Source organism: Kogia breviceps, chromosome 9 (genome assembly GCF_026419965.1).
Source record: "Kogia breviceps isolate mKogBre1 chromosome 9, mKogBre1 haplotype 1, whole genome shotgun sequence".
Taxonomy (NCBI): Eukaryota; Metazoa; Chordata; class Mammalia; order Artiodactyla; family Physeteridae; genus Kogia; species Kogia breviceps.
Window position 1 is genome coordinate 61424656 of NC_081318.1, and position 19153 is coordinate 61443808.

General features: G+C 42.8%; 2 protein-coding genes across 4 annotated transcripts in view; one reads left to right on the forward strand and one right to left on the reverse strand.

The window, feature by feature from the left end:
• MIOS (meiosis regulator for oocyte development) overlaps positions 1 to 19153 on the forward strand; it is a 325043-nt gene that overhangs the window by 132285 nt on the left and 173605 nt on the right. The window lies entirely within an intron of this gene.
• The window catches only part of COL28A1 (collagen type XXVIII alpha 1 chain), a 154457-nt gene that overhangs the window by 22860 nt on the left and 112444 nt on the right, over positions 1 to 19153 (reverse strand). Inside the window, 3 exon segments of the mRNA XM_067041636.1 lie at positions 3335 to 3370; positions 3460 to 3540; positions 4095 to 4163. Coding sequence (XP_066897737.1) covers positions 3335 to 3370; positions 3460 to 3540; positions 4095 to 4163 — 186 coding nt within the window.

A 19153-nucleotide genomic window follows, 5' to 3' on the forward strand; every position in this document is an offset into this window, starting at 1 on the left:
GGAATAGTTTCATCCTTTCCATTAAAATTTCTGAAGGACCACGTTGACTACTCAGTGCCAGTGATGAAGGCATCAAGTTTATACCCCTCAAAGGACTCATGTTTACATGAGTCTAGTAAGAAGTAGGCAAATAAATAAATACTTTTATAAGTACTATTCTATTGGCTTGGAGCTAAGAAACCAAGCTGGTCTGCCGGGAATACCAGGGATGGGAGAGTGGGTGTGGGCCTGTGATCCGGGGAGGTTAGGCAGACTCTGACCGGGGTGGGGTGAGGAGAGGAGGAGGAAGAGCTTTCCAGTTAGGGGATGGAACACACAAAGTGCAGTGCACTGGAGTACTTGATTAAACTTGTGACTCAGGGAATGTGACTGAAAGAATGACAGGAAATGTGAAAGACAGACGGACTTTAGAAAGCCTTTGTGTCATGCTGAAGAGTGTGGACTTATCCTGAGCACTGAGAAGAGACATGGTCTGTAGCAGAGAAGAAAGGTGATTGTGGGAGCCGGTGGAGGGGTCTGAGGTTCCTGTATAGTTCAGGCAAAGAAGATAACACTAGAAAGCCCTGGTGGTATTGATGCGTGGGTCGGAATGACCTGGAGGGACATTTCAAAAGGAGATGAAGGGGGTTGGTGAGTAGTTGGAAGGAAGGATGAGGGAAAGGAGTCTAGGAGGAGAATGATAACGGTGCTGCTCTTTGAGATAGGGAGGGATGGTACAGGGGCCGGTTGAAGCTAATGAAGATCACTGGTTCAGCTTGATTCTGGCTGGGTTTGAGGCACCTGTGGGACACCCAGCTGGCGATGTCCAGTAGGCAGGGATGTGAGGTCTGGTGCTCAGGAGAGGGGTTCAAGCTGGAGGCAGATTTAAGAAATGCCCGTGTACAGTTGGCTGTTGAAACAGGGACGGCAGACGAGATTGCATGGAGCAGAGCTTCTCTGCCTTTTTTAACCCCTCCCTACCCGCTTTTGTCAAGCATGTTCTTTTCTATATTTATAAATATAAAAATATGTTTTCATTCTCCATACAACCGTACTGTAATATTAAATTAGCCTTTTTGAACTGTACAGCCCCCTGACTTTGCTAGCTGCCCCTCCCTGAGGGTTTGAAGACTGGGAGGAAAAGACTGAGGGCAGACACTGGGAAACACTGACATTTAAGGGACACACGGAGAAACGGTCCTTCTGAAGCAATTTGGTGTGAATGATTAAAAACTTGAACTCCATCAATGGTATTTGCCTCTTAAAAGAGGACTTTGTTAGTCTGGACTGAATCTGCCACTGAGAGTGTTTGGGAATATATTTGATCAGGGAGAGAATGGGGGTGAGGAGGGGAAAGACGCCTTCCAAGAACAGCCTTCATGGGGCAGCAGCCGGGATTTGGCATCAGACAAGCCAACTTTGGCTCTAAGGGCTCTGTTACCTGTTATTGAGGTGTCTTGGGGCATATCGTTCAAGCTTTCTGCGTGACTTGGCGTGCCTTCATCTGGAGGGAAGACACTACTACCTGCTTCATGGGCTGTCATGTGGATTCACGTGGGTTCTGGGCGAGAGGGGGCTGCGGCTTATAGCCTGTCCCCTTCTCCCTGCACCCTCTCCCCACCGGCCCTGTGCTGCACCGGGCCTTAGCCAGCACTTAAGAGGTGAATCCAAGCTCTGTCAAATCCCCCCAGATGCCTGCCCCTTGGCCACCTCCTGCATACAGGCCAGTGCTGTCAGCTTCCAAACTTGGAGCCATTTGGGGCAATTCTGAGATCCTGTGTATCCAGAGTGCAGTACAGAGGGGGGTGTGCGCTCGGGGTGGTAGCTCCTCACCTGGGGGAAGGGGTGTAACTGGAGAAGGAATAGAAGTCCAGGGGTTCAGAGTGGGGGCCGTACTTTACATGGGCCCCCCAGGCACCCTGCAGTACTGGGTCAGGGTGGTATTGATATGAAGGAGCCTGTCACATATTAGAATCTCATTTAATGCTGACCTTGGCTTTCTGAATGCTACAAAAAGGGAAGAGTGAAGGAAAAGAGAATTTGCATCAAACCATGCCTGATTTTGTCTGCTCTGGACCCACATGTCACTTGTATCACAGCATTTATCAAACCATAGGTGAACATCCTTTGCTTGTCTTTCTCTCCCTTTAGGCTGTGAGCTCCTTGAGTCCAGAGACATAGTCTCTTACTCTCAACCATTCCCCCAGTGCCTGTCTCAGACCCTGACCCAGGGTAGGTGCCCAATAAATGTTGGTGAAGTGAATGAACAACTCCATGGATGAAGGAAACCAGTTCCGCTCTCCATTCTGGGACAGGAGGGAGGGTATAAACCTATGGGAAACATTCCTCTGGGCATTTTACATATACCCTCCTCTGCTATTTTAGGGAGAAATTGCTGCATATATAGCTGCTTCATCCTCCATAGGCATCTGGGGAGGGTCTGACTCCTGGTGGTGAACAACAAAGAGAAAAAGGCAGATGGGCCATAAAACCATGCACAGTTCTGTTTGTCACATGTCCAGCTCTCGCCTTCACCACTTGAACTCCCACCCCTGGCTTTTCCTGGCACTATACATAAGATCAACATCCCCAGACCATTACCCACCAAAGAATCAAAAAGGGAAAAAACATACTTAGTGCTTTGTGGTGACCTAAATGGGAAGGAAATCCAAAAAAGAGGCTGATTCACTTCGCTGTACAGTAGAAACTAACACAACATTGTAAAACAACTACACCCCAATTTAAAAAAAGGGTGGGGAGAGAAGGTCCCTATTTTTCCTCAACTCTAGGAGATGTAGTGTCTCAAAGTTAGAAAGGAAGAAGTAGACTTTGCTATAGAAATTCTAGAACTTTCCCATCCTGTGGGACTTTCAGGGGTCAGCTTTTTGTTTGTAGTGGTGCAAACAATAGAGAACAAAAGAGAGAAGAACAGGGAAAGTTTGTACATCATCACAAATATTTGTTAAATAGGTGAATCAGTACATAAAAGTAATCCCAATTTTGTCATTGCTGTTCTCAGAGCACTTCTTAAAGGAACTAGTTCAGGAAAAAAAGAGCCCCTGTGCTGAAATGTGAAGGATCATGTACAATAAAAAGTCCCTTGCTCATTTGGCTTCTTTTAAACAGTTCACCTCCTTGTTAACCTTTCTCCCGGGGGGTGGGCAGTTATATCTCTACCACAAGGCTGGATAAGGGCGCTGGGTGTTATGTCTCCCTCATATTCGGGTTCAATTACCTCCTGCATCTATGTCAGCACTAATTCTGTGTCAAAAGAAGTCACTTCTAAAGCTAAAACACAAATGCAATCATTTTGTGAGCACAAACCCCTCAATTACCCTCCAGGATTGAGACTCACTGTCAGTTGTCAGTCTCCTCTTGATCCTTGTAACCCCTACTTAGTGGAAGAAGAGTAACAGTCAATGTAGGTTGGAAGCAGTTACTGTGTACAATTACCATAAGATGTTAAAAATCACTTTTTGCCCGTTTTCCTTGGGGTCCGGGATCTCCAATTTCTCCTTTATCCCCTTTCTTTCCCACATCGCCCCGTTCTCCATGCTCTCCCTTTATAATACAATGAAAAGATAAGCTTAGAATGTGAATATTAATGCCAAATAGGAAGAACCCTAAAGTTTTATTTCTTTGCAACTGTGGTACCTCTTGAAGACCTGTGGTTCTTGTTGATATGAATATACTATATGAAAAAAAATGGGGGGGCATTTTATTTACATCCCCCCAGGTACCATAATCTAATTCATGATGAACTCGGGACCTCAAGGTGAGGAGACCATGAGATGCCATGCGATTAGCTCACTGCCTTTAGGAACTTCAACTGTTATACAGGTTAACACCTGAGTTATCTGGTATCTTCTTCATGGTACGTTGTAGGGATTTATTCCTTATCAGCTGGCTTTTGAGTTTGAAGAAAATGAGATTTCATAAAGTAAACATGTTTGTAGTTAGGAAAAGAAATGCATAAGGATTCACTCTGAAATGGATTTTTTCCTGTGAGCTTTGTAAGGAGAAGAGTGTCAAGTGCATGAGAGCTCTTCCAGAGTTCAAGTTAAGCTACTGAGATCCTAAACCTAAGCATTTCTCTTAGGTCCTGAAATACTTACCTTCCTGCCAGGGAGGCCATGGCCTGTCATGCCCTTTGGCCCTGGGAAGCCTTGAGGTCCTTGCTCCCCCTGCACTCAATATGTGAAAGGGATGCTCCTGTTAATTTCCCAAGATATTTCTCAGAATATACTTTTGGTCTGATATACATTTGCACTTTCAAAACTGCATTATAGCATTATCTAAATTTGCGGGGAAATACACATATAAATCAGATGGGCTCAATACTTTGCTAGTAAAAATTTAACTACTTATCTGGGGTGGAAGTGAGGGAGTTGGTTTATAGCATTCGTCTGTTTCTGTGGTGTAACTACTTCCGCCTTTGCCAATTTCAAACTGTGAACTTGACATCAACTGGTTCACAAGTAACAAGCAGCTGTTATTGATATTTCAGTCATGATATTACTGGTAATTTTTATAATCTTCTTTACATTTTCTATATTTTTGATATGTTGAAAGCATGTATTATCTTAATAATGGAGTACAAGAGGATTTAACAGCATCTCTCCCCAATTAATGCCAAGGAATATTTATATAGTTCACCATACACTGTTTGTTCCATACCTGATCATTTGTAGCAATGTAAATTCATTTATCTAAATTCAATACCTCCTAAATTTGGAAAATAAAAATCTTTTCCTTTCAGTACTTGTTTTTAACTTTTCCCATCATATCTGAACATTATCTGCTGTTCCTGTACCCCCATCTTCAAAACCACACAGTTTTAAAAGGTTTTCATGATGTTGAACACGAAACAGGAATAATCACTAACAAGTATACCAAAGTCATAGCACTGATGCTGCTTGGATCAGCAACCCCTACTTTAGATCATTATTAGCAATGAGTCTGTGGCAAAGGTTTGAAGGACCATGGGCTCCCGGGATTTGATTTGCTTACCTTTAGCGTCTTTCTCAAAGGTATCCTGACCATGCCCACTAGAATCACTGGTATGCTCAATAAAAACCTCAGACCAACTTAATGAGAATCAAAGATGGAGGTAGGGGTATAATATGCATTTTGCCATAGGCTTGCGAAGGCTCGAGAGCCAAGGCTCCAGAAGGCAGGATGGGCTTTAGAAGGTCACTCCTGGAAGGGGCCACAAAGGGTTGCTTGGAGACCATTGTAACTTCAAATATCAGCATTCCTGAGCCCCTTGTCATAGCTCATTGGCTTTCAAGCTTTTTAAAAACAGAGCCGTTTCTTTTTAAAAGCGTTATAGTGAAATATTTCAGACACAAAATTTTATATGGAAAAAGACAAACACTGATATAACAACACCATATTAAAAAATTAAATAGTACAGATACCATTGAAATCCCCAATGTACCTGATCCCCTTCCCTGAAGGAGAGAGGAAACCTGTCTCTGAAATTGATATGCAACACTATATCTACATTTTTATGCTTAAATTACACATGTGTATATTCTATTTTTTTTTTTTTTTTTTTTTTTTTTTTTTGCGGTACGCGGGCCTCTCACCGCTGTGGCCTCTCCCGCCGCGGAGCACAGGCTCCGGACGCGCAGGCTCAGCGGCCACGGCTCACGGGCCCAGCCGCTCCGCGGCATGTGGGATCCTCCCGGACCGGGGCACGAACCCGCGTCCCCCGCATCGGCAGGCGGACTCTCAACCACTGCGCCACCAGGGAAGCCCCACATGTGTATATTCTAAAACAATGCACAATATTGTCTTTTTATATTTAAACTTCAAATAATCGATACATTTATGCATCTAATTTGTATTTTAAATCTCAACACTATCTATTTGAAGTTTATCTGTGTACATATATGTAGTTCTAGTTTGTTAATTTTCTCTGCTCTACAGCATTCTATTAAATAACTAGACTACATTATCCTAGTGATGGGCATTTAGATTGTTTCCAGTATTTCCCTATTACAAATCATGCTTCAGCAGATAGTCTTGTATATATCTTTGCACACATCCTTAGGAGAGAACTCTTTCATTGTAACAAATGTTATACAGTAGGGTACAAATAAAATGAATGTAAGTGGAGATTCTCTTGTTGGTAAGTGAAGTGCTCAGTTCTTCCTGCATCCATCCCTATCCCCTAGCCAAGCTGGCCTGGCTAAACTCTGAGGCCCTTTTCATCTCTCTCATGTAGTATTTCTAAATGGACAGCAGGTAGGGGGATATAGTTTTGCCTCCTCATTTCAACTCTAGAGGTCTCATAGCAAGTTCTTTACTGTGGTCAGATTGCAGAGAACTCATTTACTGAATGTCTTTTTCACCCTGTTCACACTTGAGCCAAACACAACGCTCTAGCATAGAGGGCTCGTAGTGAGTAATTATGCAATGATGTGCACGGATGTCTCAGGTCTATCCAAGGAGACTCTCCCCTGAAGAAGGAGTGCCCCTTAGGTGCTTAGCTGGTTAGAGGAGACAGACCGGGATCATTGGTCTGCTTTATTCACTTTACAGAACAGTCCCCAGGAAACCTGGAGCCCTAGAAACTTGGATAGGGATTAGAGCCAGTTAAGTAAGCCCCAAACAGTAAGGCAACACTGATTCCAAGCTGGAGATTCAAGCAGGACAAAGTAGAGGAGAAAAATCTGTTCTGTTTCTAAAGATTACACTGCCAACACAGGCGTAATGAAGAGGAATAGGTGGGAATATATGGATAACACAGCCTAACCTCATTACACTTACTGGATAACATGCTCTACCAAGAGTGATCTGCAGCCTCATCTTGAATATGAAAGATAGAAGGGTCTGTCTACATACAGACTAGGTGGCCAGCCCACAGAGTGAGATGAAGGACATTGGAAAGATTCCTGCCTGAGATGCTGCCATTCTCTGTTCTCATTAAAAAGAAAATTAAAAACAAAAATTACGGGATTCCCTGGTGGCGCAGTGGTTGAGAGTCCGCCTGCCGATGCAGTGGGTACGGGTTCGTGTCCCGGTCCGGGAAGATCCCACGTGCCGCGGAGCGGCTGGGCCCGTGAGCCATGGCCGCTGGGCCTGCGCGTCCGGAGCCTGTGCTCCGCAACGAGAGAGGCCACAACAGTGACAGGCCCGCGTACCGAAAAAAAAAAAAAAATTACAAGGAAGGTATCCTCTGAAGAAAGATGTATCAGTAAATGACACTTCGGCATAAATTAGCTATCTCAGATTTTTTGTTCAGGGGAATAAGGACATCTTCATTCAACCAGGTCCCTGGTTGAAAGGTGGTTTGGGGTTGTCAGGGCTATGCTTGAGAGCACGGGTACCTGAGTTGCAGGGTCAGGGGGGTTCCTAGCCAGGTGTCGGGGAGATGAAAAGTTCTTGGGAGAAATCTGTAGCTGGCTTTGTTCCAACCCCAAAGAACAGAATAGTGGGAAAAACAAAGGGGCTGGGACTATGGTGTGATGGTGAGTTAGCACTGGGGATTATATATTTAGAAAAAGTGGGTTCAGAAAGAACTTGATACCTTTCTGACAATTATTCAGAATAATTATTTATTTTACAACCTTTTAGATTCCCACAGCAGCTAATCTAGAGCATGTTCAATAAATGTTTATGACTGACTAGGTGCTTTTGGGGAATGACACAATTTTCTTGCGAAGTTAAAAGCTACTGTGGCTTCATTGCCATGCTCTGGGGGGAAAGCCTCAGAGTAGCCAGTTATCATGTTAGAATCAGCTCCATGTTCAGGAATTTACTTTGCATTACTTCACAATATAGACATTTTATATATAATTGTTAACATCGTACTTATTCCAGGCAGCTGGGTTTCCCTATAATAAAGGCTTTTTTTTTTTTCTTTTTAATCACCAGTTTCCCTTCAAAACACTTGAAGGCTTCTTAAGTAGACTATTTGTCTGAAAGCCTTTAGCAAGTAAGTCCCTACCTTGGCTTGGCAGAGGTGAATACTATCCAGTCAGATTTTTTTCCCTTACAAGTCTCAGGAAAATGATAGGCAGTGATTTCAGGATGGGTCAGAAGCCACTGCACAAAAGAACCTGTCTATCTGAAGATGTATAATTAAGCCCACGTTTCAAACCCAGCTTCTTAACCACTATATCTCAGTCTTAGATCTTTTCTGCTAAAGTTGTGATCATTTAAATTTTGCAGATGATTGCTTATTCTCTGGGAGAGAGAGTTCTAAGGATAATGCACAGCTACCTGAATATTTTGATAGATTTGTGTGGCGTGCATATTACCGGTATGTCAGGAAACAACAGTGTTTCTTTCCAAATGTTTTCTCAGTAAGGTGCTATAAGGAAAAAAAATCAAATTCATAGATGAGCCAAAAAATATAAAATGGATGTCTGGCTTCTTCTTAGGATGTAGAAAACTAGGCTGCTTTTATTCTTAAAACCTCACCAAAGTTGCTAACTAATCTATGAAATCGCAACTTTCCTTGAATCTACCATAGAGCTGTGGTTGCAGAGCCACCAGCTTACACAAAATCTAAGGAAACACAGGCTCCTCCAAGGAGAGACAGGACACGGGCACTTACCTGCTGGAGATGACAGATGTCATACAAGCTAATAAGAAGAATTCAGCTAAAATTCTTAACAAATTGCTGAGTGTGGGCTAGTTGGAGAAGACAAAACTCCTGGGAGCTTCAGGCACAAGGCAAATTCATACCCACCCACCCAATCTCTTCTGGGACCTCACCAGTGCTCAAGAGAGAGACCGGGGACAGGGGGACAGGGCGAGTCCCAAAGTTTCCCTAGTGGGGCAGACCTAGGGGAAGGAGGCAGCAGCCCCCCAGGGGAAGGCCCAAAGCCCCCATGGGACAAAAATCAAAACAGCTAGGGGAAGTGAAGCAAGCCTTTAGGGCAGGAAACATACTAAAGCCTGCAGGAATGAATCCTGGGCCCCGACCTTTAGACACTAAAGGTCCTCTCCCTATGGCCCTCAGGGCAGAGTCTTTTTTAATAACCCAAGAACTGTCATCCATGTATGGCAAGGGTTTTCAAAACAGCTCCCATGGAATTTCCATGAGCTGGACCAAGATGCTACTAACATTAATATTGATGACTACATTCATTTCCTATTGCCCCTATAATGAATGACCACAAATTGAGTGGCTTAAAACAACATAAATTTGTTCTCAGACAGTTCTGGAAGTTAGAAGTCCAAATCAGTTTCACTAGGTTAAAGTCAAGGTGTTGGTAAGGCTGGTTTCCCCTGGACACTCTGAGGGGAGCAGCTGTTTCCCCTGATTTCCTCAGCTTCCAGGGGTCCCCTGTGTTCTTTAGCTGGTGGCCTCTTCCTCCATCTTCCTCCCCTTCATCACCTCTGATTCCATCATCACATCGTCTCTTCCACAGTCTCTTCTCCCTCTGTCTCGCCCTCATAAGGACACTCATGATTAAATGTAGGGCCTACAAATAATCCAGGATAATCCTCCCGTCTCGAAATACCTAACTTAATCACATCTGCAACCTTCCTTCTGCCATGTAAGGTAATATTCACAAATTCTAAGGATTAGGACATGAACATTTTTAGGGGCCATTATTCAGCTTACCACAGTGGCTTTTTCCATATTTGTGCAAAAAGAAAGTTAATTATTATAATTTTTTTGTAATTTACCTTAATGTACTTCAGTTTAAAGAGTACCATGGATGTGTGTATGTGCAAGTTAATTTACACTCTAGGGGTGCTGAGTTAACACTTGAAATACTGTAATCAGTAGTCCACACTTCAAAGGCAGGTGACTCAACTCTTGCTGTCTGAATTTGCTCCACAAGGACGATAGAAACAATTTATCCCTGGGGGGAAAAAAGGGGTGTTCAAGACGCGTGGTAGCTGGAAGGGTTGTACAGGCCCTTTCCTCTTTCGTAAATCGGGTGTAATAGCCAGGTGGGCCCACACCCCCATGGAGGCTTCTGGTAGAGTACCCTAAATTCTAGAACTCATTCAGAACAGATGCCTCTTACCCTCAATCCATAATAAAGAATCCCATCGCCTGATGTGACTAAGAGGTTAGTTGGTCCCATCATAAGAACATTGTTGTTGCCTCAGAGCGATCATTTTTAGGCAAAGTACTTATTAAAGCACTTAAAGAGACAGAATGGAATTTGGACCCAGTTTTCAGTACATGTTTTTGGGCCTACTTGTTAGTAAGTAGCTGAACGTAGGGTAGAATTCTGCCTGAAAGTTGCTTTAATTGAAGCATGGCACCTAACAGGAAGTTTGTCTAGGAGAAGGCAGGTCACTCCTGCTGACTTCTAATCTTCAGAGACTACCGACAGTCATTGAAAAGAATCTGACAAATTGTGAATGTCCGTATTGGCCTAGTTTAGCTCACAACAGTCATAGCCAAATGTGCTCAATATGGCCATATTTTCCCCCAGTCATTTTTCTTAAACTTTTAGTCCCTACTTCCATTTTTCTATTTATAACTACCAGCAGATGATAAAGTAATTGAACAAGTAGCAACATGAATATTGGCAAATCATTTCAGCAAAAGCCAAGCCACTTCATGGCACTCTGATTGTTTCATGGACACGTGGGCTCACTGTTGGGATTTTCTATCCAACTCACAGAATTTAGCCCCGTTTTCCAGTAATAAAATGGTTCTTAGCATAAAATCTAGAATTAAATACATTGATAGGTCACAGTGCAAAGAGCATCATAGCTTCGAGGGTTTTTATCAGCTGGATTCAGTTGCATAAATTGACTTATCCTGCCCTCCTGCCTAAACAGCCTTCTGTAAAACCTGCCAAATTTCATGAATATCTTTCATGGCATTTGAATACGCCTGACCACAAATGATAAATACAAAATGACAAGGTCGGCTTTATGGCACTTCCTCTGCTAGAGAGAGGGGACTCTGGATGCTTCCTTTGCTGGCCATCTGCATGGTGCAACCTCCTGGGTTCCCTCCGGAGTTTCTCGTGGTTTGTTTGTGTCTTTGTCGCTTTGTGTTTTAGAACTCCGGTGTCTCTCACAGTGCTCTCTGTGCCCTCAAGGTAGATGTTTGCCTTGGACCCTTATTCCTGTCCACATCCAGGGTGACCCTCTGGGGATAACCCCCAATTCTCTAATCCCCAATCTTACCCCAGTCTCTAAGCTCCAGAAGTAACATTATATCTGCTCTCTAGACCTTTCCTCCTGCTGGCCATTTCGGAACCAAACCTATCAAATACAGAAACTCTCCTTCGCCACATCTGCCTTTCTTCCTGGCTTTCCCTCTTTCACTCACCTCTCAGTCTTCCAGGCTTGGGATTCTTTTTTCGTTGTGACCTTATCTGTGCTCCCGGAACACACTCATCCCATCTTTGGGCAAGTCCCAGCCCACCAAACGCATCCGAGGAGTCTTCCCTGACTCACCCTCCCCGCCAGTCAAGAGTAATTCCCCCAGATCTACCCACCCCTCTCCTGTAGCCTGTCTCAGAACAGGTTTCCATGCTCATATCCTTTCTGCCCTGCTTATCTTAAACTCCCCAAATTGAAGCACTTCATCTTATTTATCTTCCCACCCTCTGAGGTACTAATTCCAGGGCCCTGCATATCGCCCTGAGCTAGAGACAGTGGATGTGGAGGCGGGCCATCTCTTTGGTAGAAGTTGCCTAGAGACCATGCATCCTAATCTCTGTCTTGTTGAGCCTCACAAACCCCCATGGGTACCTCGGTAAATCTCATGATGAGCGTTTGGGATCCATGTGGAAAAGAGATAACAAACTAGAGATGCATGGAAAAGTGCCAGTGGATATTTCCTATTGTGGGTCAACCAAAGGAGGTACTGGGTTGGCCAAAAAGTTCACTCAGGCTTTCCATAAGATGGTACCGAAAACCCGAACGAACTTCTGGGCCAACCCATTATTTATAAGCAGGTCGACTTTATTAATATCTCCTGTGGCACTAGCCCAGGAGACAGTTGAACAAAGCAGGTGAGGAGTTTGCCACAAGTCAGACAACCACAGTGACTCATTGAAGAAGCCTTGGGCTGACTGCACAGGCCGCTTCAGCCGGGCTGCGAGGGTGCAGGCACAGTGGGAATGCTGGCCTGTGCGGCCACAGCTGCTACCACAGCAGCACGACACGGAGCCTCCTGCTTCTGGGCCTCCTGGCCCAGTGTTCAGTCCCTGTGTATAAGTATGTTGAATGAAAGGATTCCAGGAAATGGTATATATGCTTTCAAATAACTCTTCTCTTTTCCATATATCCCTTCATTAACACACAAGAATGGACCCAGAAGCAGCAGTGTGCTGATTTAATACTGAGGTAGGCTGAATAATGGCCACCAAAGCTATGCAGGGCCTAATGCCTGAAACCTGTGAATGTTATCTTACTTAGGGGAGAAAAGGTTTTGGCAGATGTGATTAAGTTAAGGATCTTGGGTGGGGAGATTATCTTGAACTATCTGGGTGGGTCCTAAGTGCAGTCGCAAATAGTCTTACAAAAGAGAGTCAGAGAGAGACTTAGCTGGCAGAAGAGCAGAAGGTCTGGTGATTGAAACAACAAAACAGAGGCAGAGAGAGATGTAAACCACTGGCTTTGAAGATAGAGGAAGGGGCCATAAACCAAGGAATACAAAGAATGTGGCCCTAGACTCTGGTAAAGCCAAGGAAATAGAATCCACCCCCCCACCCCCAGTTTCTGGACTCCCTGTCAATGCCTTGACTAAAGCCCCATAAGATTCATTTTAGACTTCTGAGCTCCAGCACTGAAAAAGAATAAATTGGTATTTATTAAATCATTGAATTTGTAGTAGTTTGTTACAGCAGCCATAGGAAACTATCACAGATATGAATGTTATGGTTCCTCCCACCTTTAGCAGATCAGATCACAACACAGAGTGTTTTGCATTAAACTACCAGGAAATAATTTGGCTCAGAAATCATTTGTATTTCAAGTTGTCAGAAGATGAAAATTCGAACATTAAAATGAGGAGGCTGTGAGCTGCGCCCAGGGTGGCTTTGGATTTTGCAGGCAAAAACTGTTCTCTGAGAAGTGATGCTCTTCTATGGCTTTTCTTCCTCCAGGAGAGAAAGCAATGCTGAAAAATATTTCACACCAAAGGGGAATCAGTGTACGATTTTGCCTTTGCAGCATAGTTGGAAATTGGCAGAAGGCTATGAGTCACTAAGGATGATGGTTCAGATTCAACAAGTCCATCCCTTCTGAACTTGCCCTGGCTCAGATGCATATCACCTGTGGACTAAACTGTTACAATCGCTTCTTAATCCATGTCTTTACTTCTGCTCCTATGCCTCTATACCAGAGATTCTCAACTGTGGGGCAGGAGGAGGAGATGCTACAGGAGACCCAAAGGATGCAAGGGGAGGAGTATATTTCCAACTACATAATCCACCTCCTACCCTCACACCACTACCTAAAAAGGGAACAGCGAGAATAGTTGCTGATGGAGTGTTCTGGTCATGTGAACGGTATGGAGGCAAAAGAATGAGAAGCATTGTTCCAAACTAAATAACAAATATACTAAAACATTCAACTGGCTGTGTCACACCTGTTCTTAAAACTCTTCCAGGTTATATACCCAAGAGAAATGAAAACAAAAATGTGCCCACGGGTGTTCATAACAGAATTATTTACGACAGCCAAAAAGTGGAAACAACACAAATGTTCAACAGAAGACAAATGGATAAACAAAATGTGGTATATCCATACAATGCAGTATTATTTGGCCATGAAAAGGAAGTTCTGATACAGCATGGATGACCCTTGAAAACATTATGCTAAATGAAAGAAGCCAGCCACAAAAGACCACGTGTTATGCGATTCCATTTATGTGAAATGTCTATAATAGGCAAATCCGTGGAGACAGAAAGTAGATTAGTGGTCGCCTGGGACTAGAGGTTTAGTGGGAAGGGAGTGGAGGGTGACTACTACGAGGTACGGGGTTTCTTTGGCGGATGATGATAATGTCCTCAAATTAGGTTGCATTGCTAGTTGCACAATTCTGTGAAAATCCTAAAAATCATTGAATTGTATTCTCTAAACAAGTGACTTGCATGGCATGTGAATTATATCACCATAAAAGTGAGCTTTTAAAATAAACAGACCCTTCCAGGCCTTTCTGTCATCAGAGCAGTGGTTCTCGAAGTTTGGTGTACAGCAGAAGTATCTGTAGAGCTGGTTAACACAAGGACTACTGTGATCTACTCTCAGAGTTACCACTTCATTAGGTCTAGGTGGGGCCCAAGAACTTGCATGTCTAACAGGTTCCTAGGTGATGCTGATAGAGCTGGTTGGCGGCCGTGCTTTGAGAATCACTGATTGATAGACTCCAACTGAAGTTCTTCAGCTCAGCCATGAAGGTTCTTCACAGTCTGGCTTCCCCTGTTTTGTAGCCTATTTCTCTGCAGGTTTTATCTCATCTTAACCTTAACTCATACAGATCTATTTCTGGTTCCCCCATACTTTCTGGACGTATATTGGGTGTCATTTTACCCCTAGTGTCTAGCCCAGTACCTGGCACAAAGCAGATATTCAGTTAATGTTTCTGGACCATTGATTGGACCCAGATCACCCCAGCACCCTAACATCTCACACAAACAGGTAACTACTTCCTCCTAAAAGCTGGTGCTACTCCCTGTCCAAATCCCCTGGGATTGGGGCCATAAAGAAAAAGGAATGGAAAAGCCAAACAGTCTTCATGAGGCATAAACCTAGAAATTCCAAATTTAGCAAAACATATAAGCCATAGTTCCTTGAACAGACAGCCAAAGGGAAGATGCTAGTTAGATTTACCTAACTTCAGTATGCACAGCCTTCAGAAACATCAAGAGGAAATGTAGGGTGAGAGTCTTTTCTGTTAAGTGAACGGAGAAGTACAGCAGGCGGCTTTCTACATAAGCAGCAGGGAGCAGTTCCAGCTGTCACAATGAATGTCTCTTAACTGTCACACTTGTAGATGTGAAGCCTGGTAACAAAAATGATCTTCGTATCATCACCATATGATTCTGGGGAAAGGGAAATGCATTTAGACTACACATTACATGTTTAATTATATTGAAAAGAATATACCAATGTGACATTAAGCCAGGCCTTCCCTTAGGCCTAAGTTATTTCCTATCAGTAAGTTTGGTGAGACCCATTAACTTGTGTGGTGTACCCCAAAAAGAGACCCAGGGGTGGATTATACCCACACTTCATCCCATGATCTCCAGCCACACCACTGACCTCCAACCCACTGTAAGCAGAGTGCCTGCGATGCCAGCACCCTTCCAGATCAGGCCCCTGGCCTCCCTGACACTTAAATTGCTGCCCCCCCCACCGAGAAATTCTGGAGGTATGGTTGACACTGGCACTGAAAAGCCATCATGGACATAGATTGCTTTTAAATGCTGGTAGTGGAGATGTGTGTTACAGGACACATGCCTCTGTATTGTTCTCCTAGTTCTATTGCCTATCAGGATGATAGCTACTGAAAGACAGTAGCATTCTATAAGCTGGTTATTCTTTACCAGGAATGAAAAGCACAGAAAGGACTAACAGCTAATTGCCCTCTTAGAGTATTTCTTTCACCAGAGGATTCACAGTACTTGCTCATCTATGTGTCTCTTTCTGGATATCCTACGGGGATTAAAGGAGTAATATTTATAAAGTCCTATGAATTCTGTAAACAAGAGTATTATAGGTTTATTTCACTTAGCATAATGTCCTCCAGGTTGATCCTTGTTGTCACATATGGCAGAATTTCCTTCCTTTGTGAGGGCGGTGAATAGGAATCTATTAGATGTTTATGCCACATCTTAATTCATTCATCCCTCAATGGGCATTCAGGTTGTTTCCGTATCTTGGCTATTGTGAGTAGTGCTGCAGTGAACATAGGAGGGCTATGTGATATAAGCCAGTCACAGAAGAACTAATACTGCGTGATTGTACTTACATGAGATAACTAAAATAGTCAAACTCACAGAAGCAGAGTAGAATAGTAGTTGCCAGGGACTCAGGGGAGGGGGAAATGAGGAGACAACGAGTATAAAGTCTCAGTTATGCAAGATGAATAAGTCCTAGAGATCTGTCGTAAACATAATGCCTAGAGCTAACAGCATTGTGTTGTACACTTAAAAGTTTGAGTAGATCTCATGTTAAGTATACTCACAATAAAAAAAATTAAAAACTGAAATAGCTGAAAATAATGATTTGTTTTAAAAAATGGAAATGATAAATATATCCAAGTCTGTTTTTTAAGAAAATAAAGAAAATTACGTTAATTTTAAAAAGTTGAAAGAATAAAAGTACGATGGAGGCTTATGGTTAATACTTCCTATAGGCTGTCCTCAACCCCATTCATTTATATGCCCTGTTTTCCTTTCAACTTAGCATGGTAGTAACTATTCCTGACAATTCAGATGCAAGTTTCAGAAGGGCAGAACTACATATATATGGAAATTTTTCTCTTGATTTTTCCCTGTAAAACTCTTCTAGACTGTCTTCATAAGCTGCTTAATGACAACCTAAGAGTTGTCCTTGCTATACCATGGAACACACAGATGTGGGTGGCATATCTGAGGCCAAGAAACAAAATGAAATATTGTGAAAACAAAGTCACAGTCTCCTATAAAAACATATATTTTAAGAAAATTCTGTTATTAACAAAGTTAACTCGGGCTTTAATTGCATCATGCTTGCTTCAAGGCTAAAGCAAGAAGACACTTGAATTAACATTTAACAGTGAAAGAGACAAACATGGTATAATGAAATTATATTCACAAATTTTTATAAGCCTAGACTCATGTTCACAGTGAAGTTGAAAACCACATCAAGGGGTTGGCAGCAGCAGAAAAATTCACAGGTAGGCAGGTTTCAGTCCAACATAAAGAAGAAAGGTCTACCAATTATAGCTATAGAAAAAGCCTTTCCAAATATAGTGAAATGGAAATATTTAATACCAGTTCAAGTATGGGAAAATACAAGAATGTTCTCAAGGGAAACATATAAATAAATTATGTTACACCCACGTATTGGACTACTATGTAGCTCTTAAAAAATATAGTAAATCTCTATGTATTGATTTGAAGGGCCATGCTTGCTCTAGTAACTGAGATGCGGGAGCGGGTAAGGGTGAGCGAGTTGGAGAAATTATGTATAGAATGATTTTTAAAGGTTGCTGTGCTGTATATGTGCGTGTTTTTTGCAATCTAGTTGAAAATGTGGAAGCTACAGCCCCAAACTGCAGAGGCAACCTTTACAGGGTAGGACTGAAGGGGAAAGAGGGAGACTTTCACAACTTTGAGTGATTATGAGGTCTTTGGATTTGATACAAGGATGCGTAAATTTCATTTTAAAAGGTAACAAAGCTTTTCAAATTTGTTACAAGGTCGTTGGAAAACATACAAGAAAGGAAAAAAGCTGCTTCTACTCCCTAGCATGCCCAGGGTCTGAATGGCCAGACGCCCTTGAGAATGCTGTAGAACAGATTCTTGTGATGGATGCGAGAAGGACGAGGAAGAAGATCAAGGGCATGCCTCTAGCAACTACTTTCTCTTTGGCATCATGAATATTTCCTTGTTCACTAGGTCTTTCCCATCAGCATACAACATACCATAATATCTCCCACCTTTAAAAAAACTTCCTTAATCACACACTTCACTCCCTCTGTCAGTCTATTTCTATGTTTCCCTTTTCAAAAGTGTTGCCAGTATGTTCTGTCTTCACTTCCTTTCTCACCATTACTCTTTTTGAAACATTTTAAAATAATTTAAAACTTACAGAAAAATTGTAATAATCATACAAATATTTCCCATATTTTTTGGGCCCAGATTCATCAGTTGTTAAGATTTTCCCCCTGTATTTTATTCTCTCTCTCCTTTCTCTCTCTCTCTCTCTCTCTGTATGCATGAATACGTGTGTGTGTGTGTTACACACACAGTTCTTGTCAAGATCACCAGTGACTTCCATGTTGTCAAATCTAATGATCACTTTTCAGCTCTCATCCAATCAGCAGCACCAAAAGTAGTTGACAGTGCTCTCCTTCTTGGAACACTTCACCTGGCTTCCAGGATCCACCTCCTCTGGGTTCTCTACCTACTGACTACTACTTCGCAGTCTCCCCTGCTGAGTCCTTTTCATTATAAAAACCTCCTTTTGCTGAAGGGCCCAGGGCCCACTTCTCTTTTCAATGTGCATTCACTCCCCACATGTACTCATCCACTCTCAAGACATTAAATATTATCTATATATTGTTAAATCAAATGTAGATCTCCTGTATTGATCTCTCCTCCAAACTCTAGATTTCTATCCCTAAATACCTACTTAAAAGCTCTGCGGGAGATTTAGCTTTTCATGTCCAAATCAAAATTTCCGACTATGTGAGCTATTTTTTCCATACCTATCCATCCCCATTTTCCTATAGTCTCTCCCGTCTCAGAAAGTGGCAACTCTGTCCTTTCAGTGGTTCAGGCCCAAAGTCTTAGTCCTCCTTGACTCCTTTCAATTACATCCCACATCCAATCCAGAATCCAATTTACCAATTCCAGTGGTGGAATCCCTTACCATTTCCACCACTACCACCCCGGGCTAAACCAGCACCATCTCTTACCTGCACTTTGGCAATATCTTTCCTATCCCAACTTTTAATTTGTCTCTGTACCCGCACAGTCTACTTCCCACGTGCTGCCAGAACATGATTTATATCAGGTTACTCCTCTATGCAGAGCTCTCCACTGGCTTCTCATCACACCTCACGACTCACTGCATTCCAGTCATCCTGTCCCTGATGTTCTTTGAGTATGCCAGGCATGGGTTCTTATCCCAAATCCCTGAGTAAGAATGCTTAAAATTCTTTCTACCTACTGCCTGAGCTTCTATCCCATTTTTCACCCTGCAGCATGGAATGTCAAGGGCTAAGGGATGCAGAGCAAAGAAGGACGAAGGGCATAGCCAAGAAGGGAGCGTTTTGACAAAAGAAGTAAAAGCAGATGGTAAAGGGATTCTCTCAGTCAGAGAAGTGTCGCCCTGTGTCTTTTGTCTCTTTAATTCATACTTTAGAATCTACTATCAATACAGCTGACAACTCTGGGAGACTGTTTTGCACATTGGCTGCTGTTATTAGGATTGAGTTTCAGTTCATGGTTTCACCAGCAAAGTAACCAGGGTTAAACTTGAGGACCTTTTGCTTCTTCTTGTCAAGGCTGTTTGC